Genomic DNA, 17,249 nt, shown 5'->3' with positions numbered 1-17,249 from the left:
GTGTAAACTCCCCCTGTCATTTCCTGCCCCTCATTGGCATGCAGAGAAACTCTCAGGCCATTCTTACTCCTGACGCTAATGAGCAGAGCAGGCCGCTCGGGGGTACACTGGAATCATATCCAATCCCTCCTGTGACGAGAACACAATCTAGCACCACCCGCAGCCCTAGCTCACAGGGCCTGACGCTCATGTCATCTACGCCGAGGTGAATCAGGAGCGATTCCCCTGAAGCCAAGTGGGTGAGGGTTTCCCTGGGGTAAGTGAGAAGAGCATCAGGCCTAATGAATCCGTGTCTGTTTCAAATCGTATCCTTCATCCAAATCTGCTGTTCGCTATGAAAATGAATCATGCAGGGCCAGATGGTGCCTAGCCCTTAGATGGGGGCGTGGAGGGGGTGGGCGGCGGAAGGACCCTTATCCCCACCCCCTTCCCTGGCTTATGTAAGCGTAGGGAAAATTACAGCCCTGGCGTGTGCAGGGGTTACTCCCTCCCTGTTCCCCTGGTGCAGACAATGCCATGACTCTGCCCCATCTGTGCATGAACCAACGGAGCTGTCTGGGCATGCGGGACTTCGCTGCACCCTGCAAAGAAGGCAGTTGGGACGCAGCCGCTGAGCGTCTGCAAACTACTCTGGGCCAGATCCTGAGCTCGTATAAACTGGGCTAGCTTCACTGCAGCCAGTGGGGCTACCCTGATTTATACCAGCTCAGGATCTGGCCCCATGAGGCAGAATGCCTCCCATTGCTCCTCGCCGGGCAGTGCCGCTTCATGCCATCCCTCGCAAGGGGCTGCACCAGCACGGCCCCATCCAGCCCTTCATTATAGAATCATTTCCCTCCAGTGACTATTTCAACCCTCCTCTCCAAAGTGCCGAAAACACCGCGGGCTCCCACAGATGCCAGGAAACCATCAAACTGGGGGGCTGATCCCCTGAAATGGAAGGTCCTGCATGATTTAGCAGCCCCCTTCATCATCTTCAAAAGGGCCGTCCCCTGGTGCAGAGTTCCTTTCGTCATGCTGGCTGTCTAGCCTCTCGGTAGGGCAGTGTCTACAGCACCGTAGTGTAGACGCTCCCTACCGTGATGGGAGGGGTCTTTCCATCCATGTATATAATCCACCTTGCCGAGGGGGGGAGCTAGGCCGACAGAAGATGAAGCTGCATCTACAGTGGGGCTTAGGGTGACCTAACTACGTCACACAAGGCGCGACATTTTTCACAGCCCTGAGCGATGGGGCTGGGTCAATCGAATTTTTAGGTGTAGACCAGGCCTATGATTCCTAGGTCATAAGGCTAGAAGGTTTGATTGTGGTCATCTAGTCTGACCTGCGTAACACAGGCCACAGGACTTCCCTGCATTAATTCCTGCTTGAATCAGAGCAGATCTGTTAGAAAAAAACCCATCCGGTCTTGATTTAAAAATTGCCAGTGACGGAGAATCCACCACGGCCCTTGGTAAATTGTCCCAGTGGTTAAAATGTTAAAATGTCCCTGTTAAAATGTATTAATCTGAATTTGTCTAGCTTCCACTTCGAGCCGTTGGATTGTGTTATACTTTTATCTGCTAGATTGAAGTGCCCTTGCTTATCGATGAGTTCCCCTTGTAGGTACGTACAGACGGTGACCAAGTTGCCCTGTGGTAGGATGGGTTCTCCCGGCCCCCTCCCCTGCCAGGATGGGGTTAAAGAGCTCCTCTGGGCCCACACCAGCCACCGATGCGGCTTGTCAAGCCTGGAGAGGGGCAGCCCCTCGAAAGGGGGGATCCAAGCCCGGTGCAGGCTGGCACTCGGAGGGAAGCAGGGCTGGAGCTCCCAAACCCCTCCTAGAAGGAGCTGTGGGTCAGGAAAGCTGCTGAAGAGCTTCTGCTGCTGGATCCTCTGGAGAGGTAGAGGGGCCATCTCCAGTTTGCTTTGCTTCCCCGAGAGCCCAGGGTCCCCGCTCACGCCCGAGGGGTTAGAAACCCAGCCTCCCTTCCCAAGGGCGATTTGCCTTGTGCGGGGCGAGCCCGAGCTATTTTGTGGGCTGCAGGATTGTTTGGTTTGTCATTTTGGACTGCAGCCAGGAGCCCCCACGGATGTTGGGCAGGAAGGGGTGGCGTGGGGGCGGGGCCTGGGGGTGGAGGACCCCCTGGGAAAAAGAGAAGTCAGCCCTATGTGTGTGTCCCACCGTTAGAAGACTTCCTCCTAAGAGCAACCTCAGAAATCACAGGGGCAGTTCTTGTGCTGGCCTCCGATACCATCCGTTCAAAGGCCGCGGCTCAGATTTCACAGGGCAAATCGTCATTGGCTCTGCTTAGAGAGAATATAAGTGAAATCTTTAATTGTTTATGAAAACAGGAACATGCCAGGTGGCTGCTGACTTTCCAGGTCATGAGTTCCCCCGATTCGGAGTCACACCCACGCTGACAGCGAAATCGAAACAAAGTGCCAGGGGGAACAAGAGACACTGTGTCAGTTCCGGGCCCCCCACGGGGAAGACCTTGTGTGACTCGGATGATAGAATTTTAGAACCTGCCCTCACTTCTCCTTTCTCACTGTGCCCTGCAGACAGCTGCAGCTTCCTTCTCTGACAGCAGCTCTATAAGTCTTTCTCCGAGGCTGCCCAGAGCCACGCTGCCTTCTTCCTCTACGTGGCAATGGCCGGGGTTACCTTAATGGCAGCGTATTCTGAATGTTCTTCTGGGGCGCTCTGCTTGGGCTGCTGGAGCCTGGCCGGGTGCTGCAGGTCAGCGTAGAGCACGTCTGGGTCTTTGTCATCACTGGGCTAAAATGAAAGGGTTCATGAATTGGTTCCTGGGTACAGCAGCGAGCGCTATGTACGCCCTGAGTTATGCATGAGCACGTGCACGGTATGGCATCCCTGTGTTTATAAGAACAAACTGCCCTCTTCTTATCCCTCTTAATTACTCCCTGGCCTGCTGTTGTGCAGCTTGGCACCCAAAGAGCAGGGAGGAGGAAAAGAGGAGAGATTGCAAAGTTACTGTCAGCCCGAACCGACCAGTTTCCTCCCCTTGCCCTCCAAGCAGTTTATTTCTTCAGGCCCTCTCTGCTCTCAGCACATACCGCCACCAGAGCGGTCCTTGCATGCCCTGGTTTGTGCTGGATGCTGTACCGTTCAATAAAACATCCCCACACGGCGTGCAGACTCCCGACTTCTCTGGGTACAGTCCACGCCTGGCACCGAAGGGGTTAATGCCAGCTGGGCTGCCAGTGAGTCACACACTCAGAAGCTAGGTTTTAAAAAAAGAACGCGGAGGCTCTAGAGAAACCCCAACAGGACCCTGAGCCCAGCGGCTGAAACACCACCCAAGCTGCAGTGCGCCACGGGGGAAGTAGCCGCAGGCTGGAAAATCTCCCCGTGTCTGAGCAACAGCAGGGGCAGGAAGGGGTTAAACTCTGATACCAGTGCAAGCCAGGAAAATCAACGTGACCCCTTCCTGGGCCTGGTGCTGCTCCCCGCTGCAGCCCCATTACTGGTAACGTCTGGGAGTCGTCAGGATGGCCTTGGGTACGTCTGCACTGCGGTCGGAGCTGTGATTGCAGCACGTGTAGGCATCCTGAGCTAGCTCTCATCCAGACAGCTTGTCAAGATGGCAGTGTCGTGGAGGTGGGCTGGGCTTGCCACCTGAGCATGTACCCGGGTCCCCAGGGCGGCATGCTGCCATCCGTGCCACCGTGGCCACACTGCTACTGTTAGCGAGCTAGCTCGGGTTTGTCGACGTGCCGCAGTGACACCTGATTGCAGTGTAGACAGGGCCAGAGAGGCCCCTGGTGGGCATGTCCCCCAGCTAGGAATAGTGCATAAGGCTGCTGTCATGTGGCGCTATGCTCTCTCCCCTCACTGCCCCCACTTTTGGGGCATCCCAGGGGAGGGGGAGGGTGTGACAGGGTGCGAGGGGGTGGGGCTGGCGTGCAGAACAGCCCCCTCACCCCAGTTGCTCCTGCTGTGCACAGCACAGAGCCTGGCCCCATGTTACTGACTTCTCTTTCCATGGGAATTACCGTGGTCCCTTCTATCCTCTGCCTGTCTCCTGGGGGCTGCTGGGTCAGCGTGCAGGTGCTGGGGGTTGGTGGCCTGTGCCATACGGGAGATTGGGCTGGATGATCTGGTGGCCCCTTCTGGCCTGGAACTCTGTGACCCCGGTGTTTTTAACAGCGACGATGGGGCGATGAGCCTGACTCTCCCCCGGTTACACTGGTGTCGCTGTGTTGGCCTCAGTGGAATTACTCCCGCCTTCCACCAGTGAGAGGAGAACCTGGCCAGTGCCTCTGCGTACTGCTGGGAGGTGGTGCAAGCTGGAAAGTGACAGCCCAGATGGCCTCTTGGGCCGCTCAGTGAACCCATTTGGGAGGTCAGAAGGGGAGCAGCCGGGCCCCTGCGCCCCAGCTGGGGCTGCTGCATTGGGTTTTGTGCAGCCTCAGACATCCTGGGAACAGGACCAAACCCCCCCAGCCCCTATGCATCAGGCCAAAACCCTGTGGGCCTGATCCTAGGAAGCAGTGAGGAGGCCCAATGCAGCTGGGGGTAAGTCTCCACTTAAAGCTGCGGGTGCGATTCCCGGGTCAAGGAGACACACTCATGCAAGAGTGAAGCCACGGGTGTGGCCACCCTGAGACCATGCCTAGGTCTTAGACGAGTGTGTACCCAGGGAGCTAGCCTCTCCCACTGCTCCCACTGCGGCAGCTACACTCTGGTGTTAGAACCCAAGCTTGATCCGAACCAGTGCAGGTTACATGTCTCCTCAAGCTGGGAACCACATGCCTAGCTTGAACTGTGGACGTGCCCAAGAGGGCCACTCTCCCTTTGTATCAGCATCACGTCATACCTGGCTCTGAGTCCTCATGGTATCCGGAAAGGGAGTCTGAGACCTGTGGAAAAGAGAATCCTAATTAGACACAGATAAGAGGATTTTGCCCCCCCCCCCCCCCAAGAACTGAACTGTGTAGAAGAAAAGGAGCTGAGTCCATCCCAGGGACAGAATCTGGCCCTGGAAGTTTGGCTGGGTTTCTTCGCCAGACATGAAATTGGCTTTGTATTCGGGGGTGATTTTGGAGGCGGACATTCTGTGCGCTTGCTTTTTATATTGCTTTGCTGGGCTCTTAAATACCAAGGTAACAGGTGCCAGAGAAACACCTAGTCCCAGCATAGATACAAACTACTGGAGTCCAGCTTCGGGTAGAATTCCAGTCACAATAAGCAGACACAGCAAAGTGTTATGGATAAAAAGATCTTTTACAGCACAACATGCTTTGAGGGAATTAAGCCAGGAGGCTGTTGGGTCAGACAGAGAGAGAACAGGTGAGACTGAGTTAGTTTGACTAAGAGTTGTTGAATTAACACCAGTTTTATACAGACCTGGCTGTGGAGGGGCTCCTGCCTAGATGGGCAGAGGAAAGAAACAATGAGGTCAGTTAGTCATGCTAGGACCAGCAAATAGCCCTGGAGTAAATGGAACAGGCTGGTTGAAATGCTGCACTCACCTCTCTTCTTTCTCACAAAGAAGTAAGTGGAGACAAGGGCTAAAACGACAAGGAGGACACAGACTGTCCCGGCAGCAGCAGGCACAGCAACCGGGGGGCGATCTGGGAAAATATAATCTAGAGGCACAAGCTGCACTTCAGGGGTTGGCAGAGACCATTCTGCAGTGCATAAATAACTGACTGGTGAGTTTGTCTGTGATGCTTCTGTAGCGCGGTCCACAGTCACCTTCCAGGACTGCCTAGGAGCCTGGGTACCAAAAAGGAATGGGAATGGCTCCTTTATGAGCATGCATTTGATCTCGGTGTTACGGACACCTGGTGGGAGGATGCACACTATTGGAATGTTAAAATCAACAGTTACAACCTCTTTAGGAATGTATGAGGCCGGCGGATTGCTTGAGCTCAGGAGTTCTGGGCTGCAGTGGGCGATGCTGATTGGGTGTCCACACTAAGTTTGGCATCGATATGGTGATCCCTGGGAAGCTTGGGATCACAAGGTTGCCCAGGAGGGGTTGGGCTGGCTGGTCATTGGGGTTCTCCAGGATATCAGCTGTGAGACCCTGTTGGGGGGTGACTGTGTCTCTTTGGGACTGGATCCAGGCCCTGCTCATGTAACGGCCAAGGGTTTGAATTTGAATCCAGGGAACCAATCGGCTGAGATGGAAATGGTCAGTGTAGCTACTCTGAAACCTCTTTAGGAAAAACAGAATGGGCAAAATGGGAGAGGGCGTGACACTCTATATCAAAGATGGCATTACCTGTTTCCAAGTCACTGATAACTTAGAAGAAAATGATTTTGAATGCTTATGGATCAATGTCCTAACAGGTAAAGCACCAGATGGGGTATTAATTGGAGTCTGCTACAGACCCCCAAATTATACTAGGGAACAGGATGGGGCATTTCAATTTGAGTGACATATGCTAGGGGTCTCATACTGCCAGTATTAAAACATCCTTGGAATTTCTAAACATCATAGATGACAGTTTCCTAACACACAAAGTGTTGCATCCAACACAGGGGAATTCTATATTACACCTTGTCATGATAGATAAAGAGGAACTGAACACAGAACTAAAAAACAATGGTATTTTAGGTACAAGTCGTCATGATTTGATCATATTTATGATGTGCAAACAGAACAAAGTCCAGACAAGTGATATAGATATATAAATGTTGCTTTCTAAGGGCCAGTTTCAAAAAGCTGAAAATAATTATGAGCCAAATCATGTGGGAGGAAGAATTTAATCAGAAAAAAGTGAATAATTAGGAATTGTTTAAGAACACTCTACTAGATGCCCCAAAAGCCACAATCGATGAAGAAGGCCATGTTGGTTAAAAAACCTACCTAGTTTAAAGAGGCAGTGAAGGCAGCTATTATTTATCTATATCTATATAAATAAAACAATTGGAAGAAAAGGAAAGTTGATAGTAATGAATATAAATCAGAAGCTAGGAATTTTAGAAAATTGATAAGGGAAGCAAAGGGATACAAGGCAAAATCTATGACCAGCAGAGTTAAGGCAATAAGGAGTTTTTAAAATATATTAAGAACAAAAAGAATCCTAACAATGGAACTAATCCATTACTTGAAAATGGTAGAATTATCAGTAATAATGGAGAAAAGGCGGAAGTGTTCAATAAATATTTCTGTTCTATACTGGGGAAAAAACATATCATGTAGTCATGTCATATGACAACACTCTTTCCATTCCATTAGTGTCTCTGGAGGATGTTAAACAGTAGCTACTAAAGTCAGATATTTTTAAATCAGCAGGTCTGGATAACTTGGATTCAAGTGTTTTAAAAGAGCTGGCTGAGCAGCTCACTGTACCATTAATGCTGCTTTTCAATAAATCTTGGAACACCCAGGAAGTTCCAGAAGACTGGAAGGAAGCTAATGTTGTGCAATATTTAAAAAAGGTCTCCAGGATGATCTAGGTAATTATAGGCCTGCCAGTCTGACATCGATGCCTGGCAAGATGATGGAGCAGCTGATATGGGACTTGATTAATAAAGAATTAAAGGAGAGTAATATAATTAATGCCAATCAATGTGGGTTTATGGAAAATAAATCCTGTTAAATTAACTTAGTATCTTTTTTTGATGAGATTACAAGTTTGGTAAAGGTAATAGTGGTAATATACTTGAACTTCTGTAAGGCATTTGATGCAGGATATTTTGATTGAAAAACTAGAAAGATATAAAATGAACATGGCACACATTAAGTGGATTAAAAGATGGCTAACTGATAGGTCTCAAAATGTAACTGTAAACCAGAAGTCATCATTGAAAGAGTGTGTTTCTAGAGGGATCCTCCAGGGATCAGTTCTTGGCCCTACACTATTAAACATTTTTATTAATGACCTGAAAGAAAAAATAAAATCACCACTGATAAAGTGAACAGATGATAGAAAAATTGGGGAATGGTAAATAATGAAGAGGCCGAGTCACTGATACAGAGCGATATGGATTGCTTGGTAAGCTATGCACAAATAAACAATGTTTTTTAACATGGCTAAATGCAAATATATACATCTAGGAACAAAGAACGAGGCCACATTCACACAACTGGGGACTCAAACCTGGGAAGCAGGGACTCTGGAAAAGATGTGGGGGTCATGGTGGCTAATCAGCTGAACATGAGCTCCCAGCATGATACAGTGGCCAAAAGGGCTAATGAGATCCTAGGATGCATAAACAGGGGACTCTCGAGTAGAAGTAGAGCGGTTATTTTATCTCTGTATTTGGCACTGGTGCAACTGCTGCTGGAATCCTGCGTCCAGTTCTGGTGCCCACAATACAGGAAGGATGTTGATGAATTGGAGAGGGGTCAGAGAAAAGCCACGAGAATTATTTAAAGGATTAGAAAACTTGTTTTACAGTGATCGACTCCAGGAGTTCAATCTGTGTAGCTTAACAAAGAGAAGGTTAAGGGATGGCTTGATCATATTCTAAAAGTACTGTACCTACTTTGGAGAACACATATTTAATAATGGGCTCTTCAGTTTGGAAAGGTAGAACATGATCCAATGGCTGGAAGTTGAAGCTAAATAAGGCATACATTTTTTAACAATGAGAGGTTTCAGAGTAGCAGCCATGTTAGTCTGTATCCCCAAAAAGAAAAGGAGGACTTGTGGCACCTTAGAGACTAACCAATTTGTTTGAGCATAAGCTTTCGTGAGCTACAGCTCACTTCATTGGAAGTATTTTCCACTGAATGCATCCGATGAAGTGAGCTGTAGCTCAGGAAAGCTTATGCTCAAATAAATTGGTTAGTCTCTAAGGTGCCACAAGTCCTCCTTTTCTTTTAACAATGAGAGTAATTAACCACTGGGAAAAGTTCCCAAGGGTTGTGAGGATTCTCCATCACTGACCATTTTTAAATCAAGACTGGGATGTTTTTCTAACAGATCCGCTCTAGGGATTATTTTGGAGCAGTTCTCTGGCCTGTGCTATACAGGAAGTCAGACTAGACACAAAGGTCCCTTCTGGCCTTGGAATCTACGTTAAAAACCCAGGCCAGGATCCAGGGGGACGCTGCGTGGTGACACTGGGCAGCCCGGGCTGTGTTAGTCTGGAAGCTGGAGAACCACAGGGGGTGCCTGCGTCCTGCAGCCTTGCTGAGATTCATCCTTATCTCTGTTACTGCTGAATCCGGTGTCTTCTCTACCGCACAAGGCATGTTACAGCTACAAGAATAGCTAACAGAATGGGCAGGAAGAGTTTGAGCTGGGTTTGTTCCCCGCCCTGGTCCCAGCCCCCGGCGGGCAGAGGCGTGTGGCTGGGATGGGAGCTCGCACTCACCGCTCACAGTCACGGCCGTGCCAGCGCCGGATCTGATCTCCTCATCGGCTCCCGACCCCCTCTTAAACTTCACACAGCGATAGGTCCCGGCGTCCGCGGGGCGGGTGTCATTGATGCGGATGGTGAAGTCTGTGTCAGAGCCACTCGCAGCCCGCGTCACCCGGGGGAATGATCCCGTCTGTGCATAAACGAGCTGCCGGCCCCCGCCCGAGCCCTTGAACCACTTCACGGGTCCTGCTGGAGCGTGGCCGGTCACAGAGCAGGTCAGAGTGAGAGTCTCTCCCGCTGCCACCGACACGGCGCCCGGGGGCTGCAGCAGCTGGAACTCCTCGGCCCCCCCGGCCCCTGCAGCGCAGAGACAGTGGGAGGGTTTTAGTTAATGACAAGGATAATGCGTTGTTGTTATTCCTGATATTGTGTATTATTTGCACGGTTCTCACAGCGTGGTCGGTGAGACCTTCCTCTCCACCCACGAGGAACGGGAGACGTGGTTTCGGAAGCCCTCAGTTGATCTGGGCACTCTGGCGTCTGTTGGGTTTAACCGTTTACCTCCCTGCACTCTGCTCCAGCCTACTTAAACCCCTCACCTTGCTGAGTCCCGGGACATCAAGATGGGGGGTTGTTCCCACCTGAACCTTTAATGTTCCTTGTGCTATAAACAAAAACCAAGTTACAACCCCGGGGCAAATTCCCAGCCTGGGCCTCCACACTGGCATGTCTGAAATCAGCAGGTACAGACGGGCGTTTGCCCAGGCAGATGGGTGGTTGGGCACCAAATTACCCAATTCATGTGCACAACTCCGGGACTGCATGTGCAAAGATTTGTGGGGGTGGGGGTAGGGGGAGTGCACAATTTGCATGCCCTATCAGGTGCCTTGTTGAGGCTGGCTGAATGCTTTGGCCCACAGGCCCAGACTCTGCTCTTGAACTGGCTTGTGTTGGGATTGGTAGCCCTTAGATCCAATGGGATGATGTCCCCCCAAACCCTGTGGCAACGCTGCCCAGCAGCCCCCATGCACCCTGTTCTGGAGCTTCGCTCCATGGCATCGAGCCCTTTTGGGCATCCGGGGAGCAGCTGCGGGGCCGAGGCAGCCTTGGCAGTGGGGTTCCCCTGGAGCTGTGCTGCCAGGGGCTGGGGAGGGCTGAAGAAAGCCCGGGAGTCGGCGTGAAGCCGCTGAGCTTGGAGGCTGGTGGCCACGGACTCCGATGGATCCTTCGAGATCCACAACGTTTGGGGTTAGTGCTGCTGGGGGCAGAACAAAGCCTGCCCTTTCCCCTGCCACCCTGGGCACATCCCATGGCTGTTAGGGCAGAAGGGCTGAGTCTGGTTCTCTCGGCGCAGAGTCTGGGGCAGGTCGTGGGTTGCCACGTTCCGGGCTGGATGCTGGTGAAGGCTCCTGCTCCGCCGCGGCAAAACTGGCTCCTCGTGTTGCTTGTGCTGAACATGCAAACCTGGAAACCACATTCCGCGCAGAGAGACTCTGCAAGTTATGGCTGCGCATTTCTCTTCCCCTTTTTTGATTTATAAACTCGGGGTGGTCGCACGAAAGCAGGAACTTTGTCTCTTGAAGAGGTCATGTGTTATTGCTGGTTATTCCCCACCGGGAGCAGCTGGGCTGGGAGATCATCAGAGCTGTGATGGCAAAGGGAGAGGGGAGGGGGAAGCGGACGGGTCAGATCTCTGCTCAGACCAAGACCCTGTTCCCCTGCAGATCTCGCTGAGAGGGAATAAGCCCCCGGAGAGGCAGCAAATGCGGGAAGAGGCGGGGAGGACTCGTTTCTAAGTACAATGCTTTTCAGGAGTTTTCTGTCCAGAGTCTGCTGCTCTTTAAGAAGCTGGGTTCCAGGACTGACATCACTCGGTGCTCTGCTGTAAAACCGAGCCGGCGATGTGGGAGCAGCTCTGCCGGGACTCCATGCAGCCCAGCTCTGCAGGAGGGAGGTCACAGCAGTGCAGGGCTGGGTGCAAGGAAAGTGCGCAGGACATGCGTGTGCTGCCTGGTCTGTGCTGTGGGCATGTACCTGGAGGAAAACTGCAGAGGAGCTCCTGGAAAAGAGTCCAAGAACTGTGATGTTTTTGCAGAGTTGAGTCCCATTCACTGGGAAATACATGGAAAGACCTTTCACCTTGCAACACTGCATCCCAGCCTCCCCGGAAGGGTAAATGCTCTGCGGTTATTTTAAACACTTTTGTTACCCCAGTGCTCAGAGGACCCAGTCAAGACGGGTGCAGCTGAACACTGTACAAACACATGGACACGATCCCGCTCCAAAGAGCTTAAAACCCGAAAAGACACGTAAGGTGCAAAAGGGGAAGGGAGGGAGAGGAAACCATCAAACAGGGACTTTTTTTTACACACACACACACACACACACACTCTCTCTTTATTATAAATAGTTGTCTGTCTCTGTCTTCCCCCTGCACGGAGATCCCTAACTGGCTGATTTCTTTCTCTGTTCCTTAGCCCAGCCAAATTGTATTGCAAAGCCCCCATCGCTTGCCCGCTTTGTACTCACCTGACTTGTCCATGGAAGAGACACCCAGTAACAAGCTCAGCAGCTGAAGCCAGGCCGACGGGCAGAAAGCCATTTGCAGGGCTGTAGGTTGGAGACCAGTCAGCCCTGTGGGATTAACAACAATGGTTTGAGCTCAGCCAGCTCAGCTGGCAAAGGAAAATGAGAAGTCACAACAGGAAACAGAAACAACTGGCACACGCATAATTAACACGTTCAGAGCCTGCCCTGCTGCTTGAGCCATCGCTCAGGAAAAGAACTGGCTGTGCCCAAATTAACGAAGAGTTAAAACACGGGGAGGGAATGTTTATACAGTTTTAACACTAGGCATGGACCCGAAGTGGTATCTCAGATCCAAACTCCTTCAAGGCAAGGGTCTCATGTTCATCACTCCATCCATTTACTTCTTCGTTATCGTTATTACAGGGTGCTCGAGGACACAACAGTGTCTGGGCCCCATTGTGCTAGGCACTGGTACTTGACAGTCCCTACCCCACAGAACCTGCTGCCTAAGAAGCCGAGACAGACAAGGGGCAGGAAAAGGAAAGTGCTGTTATCCCCACTGCATCACTGGAGACAGAAGCCCAGAGATAGTAAGTGATTTGCCTCAGGTCCCACGAGGTGACTCCGTAGCAGATATGGTGAAAGAACCCAGCTCACCTGTGCCGTAACCACAAGACCTTCCTGGCTCCTGCAGTGAGTTCTGCATTGGATCCAAAACAGGAAAAGGCCCGTTTCATGGCCCAGGTTTGGCTCTCCAGAGAAAAACGGATCTCATAAGATCTCCACCATCAAACCCAACCCCAGCCTAGACCTAATCCAGATCCAACCCCACCTCCTTGGCCCATTAACATGGTTCAGGTGCTGTGAGTGGCCAAGTGACTTCCACCCACTCAGAGGAGCAATGAAGGGGCCCGTCAGATTAACAGCCCTGCTCAGAGAATAGCTCTAGAACAGGGGTCTCAGGGTGTAGCTGAACATGCCGTGGCCGGTAAATTCTCTGGTTTGATTTTTTTCCCGGGGGGAGGGGGGAGATTTCCTTGTTGGGGATTCCCAAAGAGCAGCACTCTGCCAAGGCCATCTCTCCCCACTTAAATACCCCAGCAGCGTTAGCATGGGTGCTTTATTTCATGGGGGTCAGAGGGCTGGACTATATGAGGCTTCATGAGAGAGCACGGGTCACCAGCCACTTTGCTGTAAGAAGTAAAATTAATAGTAAGGAAAAAACAGTTTAGCCTGCACAGATTCAAAACAGGAAGTGTCACTAACGCAATCCACTTCCTTCTGCATCAGGGGATGGTCTGATTCTTAACTCCGAATTCTCAGTATCTCTTGAGCCAATGGGGAGCTGGCAAAGGCTGCAGTGTTGAAGGGTCTTCCCACTGCCACCATGATGGCTTTCTTGACCCAGACGTCTGGATTGTCTCGGCCATGCCTGGTGCTGCTGCTTCTCCTGGAAATCCCCAATAAGAGACACATGTATTGCCCATGTGGGCACAAACTGTCTAGACTGTTTTCCGGCTCCTTGCAACAGTGATAAGTTCCAGATGCGTCAGTGGAAGATCTAAGCCCTTGTATTATTTTATACTGTAAGAGGAAATTTCTTCCTGACCCCAGCTGGTGATCAGCTTGGTCCTGGCAAGCTGTTCTCTGCCTCCGTCCCATCGCAATGGAAGGGGTTCTGTGCATGTGCAGAGATCCTGTTTGGATCCAGGAGCGGCGCTGGGACCTTATGGTCCAGCCCCATGTTCACAGATTCTTCTAACTCCATTCTTTCTGCAGCTCATGTATATTGAGAAATTGTCTTCACTGAGCTGCCTAGACCTTTGTCCTGAGAAATTACAACAGGGTCAGAATCCATGAGCATGCACTGCTCCTCCTGACCCCACAATCCCCCCTCCCAGGTTGATCAATCAGTTTGTTTTCTAGCTGTCACCTGGCTGTACAACTGCTCTTGTGGATACTTAATATATACCCAGAAGATCATCCAGCCTAATACTGAGCCCTGGGTTCCCATCCCCTTTCCAGGCTGAGAACTGGTCATTTGTTCCTACCCTTTCATTCCCTTCTCTTCACCTGACACCTCTCACCCCAGAGTTGGCACCTGAAAAAGTCCCATGGGGGAGTTTACAATGGTCAAGTCTGTGAGAGTCTCATTTACTCAGCACTTTGCTACAGAGCTCGGCCAGGCAAGCGGGGCTGCCATGTCTGGGTGGGGCTGTCTGAGGAGCAAAGTGTCTCTCCCTTTATGGGAAGTAGGTGACACCCAAAGCAGTGCCCTCGTCGCTGGTGCATGGGGGGGGGGGTCAGGGGTGTTCTGTAGGGGTGTGACCAGCAGGGTGTGCATGGGATGGGGGTCGGGGGGGTTGATGCTTCTCTCTTCTCTTGCACCCCCTCCAGAAGGAGCTGCTGTAGCTGCTGGCAGGGGTGGGCTGGTCTGTACAGCCCTTCGCAGCCTCCAGCCGAACAGGCTGTGACTCATTCTTAAACCCACCTCCCAGGATTGCTCCCAGCTCCAAGGGGTTTTACCCTCCCCTCCCAGTGCCCTGGGCATCCCCCTGGGAGACAGGGAACGAGGACCAGGCAGGCTGGGGCAGCTGCACAAAGTTAGCACCTCCTTGGCAGAACTGACCTGCAGCCAGACACAGTCCTGGGGTGAGTCTCCCCCTCCCACCCCCCATTCCCCATAGGGCTCTGGCTGTGGGCACGGAGCTCGGATGCAGCCATGGAGTTACTGGGTTCTTCTTCTTCCTTTGCTATGAGACTTCCCCATTCCTAGCAAGGACTCTCCTAGTTTTGTCCTGTCCCGCCTTGGCATGAGCTATGGGGCAGGGGCTGTGGCTCCCCCGATCTCAGGCTGTCCCTGTGGGGAAGCGGGCCCCATGGGGCGGGGGGATGGGCTCTCAGTTGCAGAGGGATCTGACTGATAAATGCTTCTCCCTGCAGCCAGACCATCGGCCCCATCCGTGTTCAGCCCCCACAGCGGGGCAGAGCTGGGTCCCCCAGTGACTTTCACCTGCAAGTCAGGAGGATTCTCCCCCAGAGATATCGCTGTGACCTGGCTCAAAAAGGGGGCCAAACTCCCAGCCCCCCAGCCCCCAGTTCTCCCCGAACACGAGAGCGTCTCCTACAATATGTCCAGCACCATGTCCAGAGCCTGACCCCAGGAGATGCCCACTCCCAGCTCACCTGTCAGGTAGAGCACAGCACCTTACTGGCTCCCCTGCGTGGGACTTACCACCTCAGCGATGCCCTGGGAGGTAGGAGCCCAGCCGGGGCCGACCACTGGGGGCTTTGCTACTGGGGGGTGTGGGGGCGGAGACGGACCCATCGCCCTTTGGGCTGGGTTTGAGAAGGGCCCTTCGCCAAGTAACCAGTCTCATAGCAGCACTCCAGCAGTGCCCAGAGCCTCCCACCTCCAGCAGCGATGGAGTCCAAATCAGGCTAAGGCATCTGCTCCACCCCAGCTTTGGGGGGCAGGGCTGGATGAAGTGGGGAGAGGATCCCTGGGGCATTAATATCCAGATTGAGATCTGGAGTCAGCGGCTTGTGTCCACCTCTTATTCTCAGGCTCTTTTAATTTCGGAAGATTCCCCCTTGGGCTGGGATTCCTCCTGATCCAGTTCATCCCAGAAGGGAGCCGGGAGCGCTGATCATCTGAAACGTCTCTGCCATGCAGGACAGGAGGGGGGTATTGCTGGGGGCATACTCCAATGAAGGAGAGAATTGAACTCCCCTGTTGGTGGGGAGTGGGATGTGGGCCACGGGGAAGGGATGTTTTCCAAGTCTTGCAATATCCCTTGGAATCAGCAGGAAAAGGAGCATTTCTGTACATCGAGATTTCCATGATGTTTTTCATTTGTTTGCCAGTTCCACCCAGGCTGTGAGTGGGCACTGACCCGCCAGTGCCCGTCACAGTGAACGAGTCTGTGACATTCCCCTGCCGTGTGGAGGGGTTTTATCCGAAGGACGTGAGTCTCACCAGGCTGGAGAAAGGAAACGAGACAGGTTAGGAAAGTACTCCCCCATGGCTGAGAATCCAGACGGGACGTACACGCTCCAGAGCTCCTTGGAGATGAACTCAACTGAGCAGAGGAATCCGTCCGTGTTCATCTGTCGGATTGTGCACAATTCCCAGCCCCCCGTCAGGCAAGTGAGACGCTGAGGATCTCCGAGCCGCCTGCAGCACCTGGTGGAGGGTTCGATTTGTCCCAGGCAGGCAAAGGGGCAGTTCTAGGAACCCCCTTGTCTGTGTAAAGGAGAGAGGCCACTGGACAGATCCCAGTCACGCCTCAGACGCATGAGCAGAAGCTCTCCAGGGGACTCCTGGCCGCTTGCTGATCACGTAGATTTCTACTGCAGGTCACTGGCTGTTTTCCAGCTGCGCCCTCTGGATCGGGCTCTTCCTGGAGAAGGTGCTGACTGCTGCCTTCCTCCTCTTCCTCTTCCTGAGAGGAAGCGGGTCACGTAGTAAGTAAACACTTCCTTCCTGGGATTTACCTTGGGGAAGAGCTGCCAGGGCAATGGAGCGAGTGGGAAAACTCAAGGCTGCATCCCCGGAGCAGAGTAGGAAGAGTTGACACCATGCAGGGACGTCAGCACTGGGGGACACCGGGTGTCTGCAGGATGCTAATCGGATACAACCCCTTGCCCCTCTGGGTTAGCAGCTCGATTCTGGCCCAGAACAGTAGTGACTAGAGTCTACTGCTTCTCTGATGATTCCTAGATGGCCACAACATATCGCTAAGTAACCATGTCCCTGGGCCCCAGCTGCCACTCTTGTCGACAGGATCTGCAGCCAGGCCAAAGCTCGTGTTGACCTGGGAAACAAATTCCTCCCCGCACCCCGCACGTGCCCAGGTGCGGGGCCTGCTGGCCTGGATGGAGGGACAAGGGAGCTTCATTTTTCCTTGGCTTCTCCACGTCAGATTAGACGGGTTAGAGCGCGGTGCCTCTCTGGCGTGGCTGTCCCCACAGACCCGAGTGTGTCTACCCTGCAGTCCGAGGGGTGACTGCTGCACCTGGGGGCACTCTGAGCCAGCTTTGGCCTCGCTAACTCCACTAACATAGCAGTGATGGGCGGCAGCGGTCAGCGGGCGTACTCTAGGGCCCTTGGCCAGCCAGAGTCATTGCCCCAGATAGCCAGCTGGGTCAGGGTGAGCCCTGCCGGGCCCAGACCAGGTGGGAGATTTTCTTCTGTTGCTAAGCATAAGGTCCCAAACAGGTAGCTGCTGGCAACCTTCCACCAGCGTATTAACCCTCTCCCTGCCCAGTCAACTCCTCCCTGGCATTACCAGGCAGCTGATTCATTTCTCAGTGGTGTCTATGCAAGTGGCCATGCCCTATTGCTGTCTCTGGGGTGGATTCCTGCAGGACTCCTCCTTCGTTACAGTGCCGTGTAGCTGATCCCACGAGGAGTCCTTGTGGCACCTTGGAGACGAACACCCATATT

The 17,249-nt window shown here is 52.6% G+C and overlaps 1 protein-coding gene and 1 pseudogene across 2 annotated transcripts; one reads left to right on the top strand and one right to left on the bottom strand.

Annotated features, from left to right (window-relative positions):
• Nucleotides 1–2,175: 2,175 nt before the first annotated feature.
• Nucleotides 2,176–11,992, bottom strand: LOC141997822 (signal-regulatory protein beta-1-like). Of its 2 annotated transcripts, none has more exons than XM_074970285.1 (6): nucleotides 11,801–11,992; nucleotides 9,284–9,628; nucleotides 5,479–5,595; nucleotides 5,354–5,375; nucleotides 4,824–4,866; nucleotides 2,176–2,761 (listed from the first exon to the last, which is right to left on the bottom strand). In XM_074970285.1, exons 1-6 carry the CDS (start codon nucleotides 11,871–11,873, stop codon nucleotides 2,624–2,626), a joined length of 738 nt encoding a protein of 245 aa, XP_074826386.1. In that variant the 5' UTR covers nucleotides 11,874–11,992; the 3' UTR covers nucleotides 2,176–2,623. The 2 variants fall into 2 exon arrangements, with proteins under 2 accessions (XP_074826386.1, XP_074826387.1); XM_074970286.1 differs by having other exon boundaries at nucleotides 5,479–5,580.
• A 172-nt stretch (nucleotides 11,993–12,164) lies between these two features.
• Nucleotides 12,165–16,054, top strand: LOC141997646 (signal-regulatory protein beta-1-like; annotated as a pseudogene).
• Nucleotides 16,055–17,249: the final 1,195 nt, after the last annotated feature.

Source organism: Natator depressus, chromosome 13, assembly GCF_965152275.1.
Source record: "Natator depressus isolate rNatDep1 chromosome 13, rNatDep2.hap1, whole genome shotgun sequence".
NCBI classification, from domain to species: domain Eukaryota; kingdom Metazoa; phylum Chordata; order Testudines; family Cheloniidae; genus Natator; species Natator depressus.
This window is presented reverse-complemented; position numbering and strand designations above follow the sequence as displayed.

Coding starts and splice junctions, on each gene's coding strand:
- LOC141997822 (XM_074970285.1), bottom strand. CDS start 11,873: ATGGCTTTCTGCCCGTCGGCCTGGCTTCAGCTGCTGAGCTTGTTACTG. Junction 9,629..11,800: donor CTCTTCCATGGACAAGTCAG/GTGAGTACAAAG, acceptor TCTGCGCTGCAG/GGGCCGGGGGGGCCGAGGAG. Junction 2,762..4,823: donor CCATGAGGACTCAGAGCCAG/GTATGACGTGAT, acceptor CTTTCATTTTAG/CCCAGTGATGACAAAGACCC.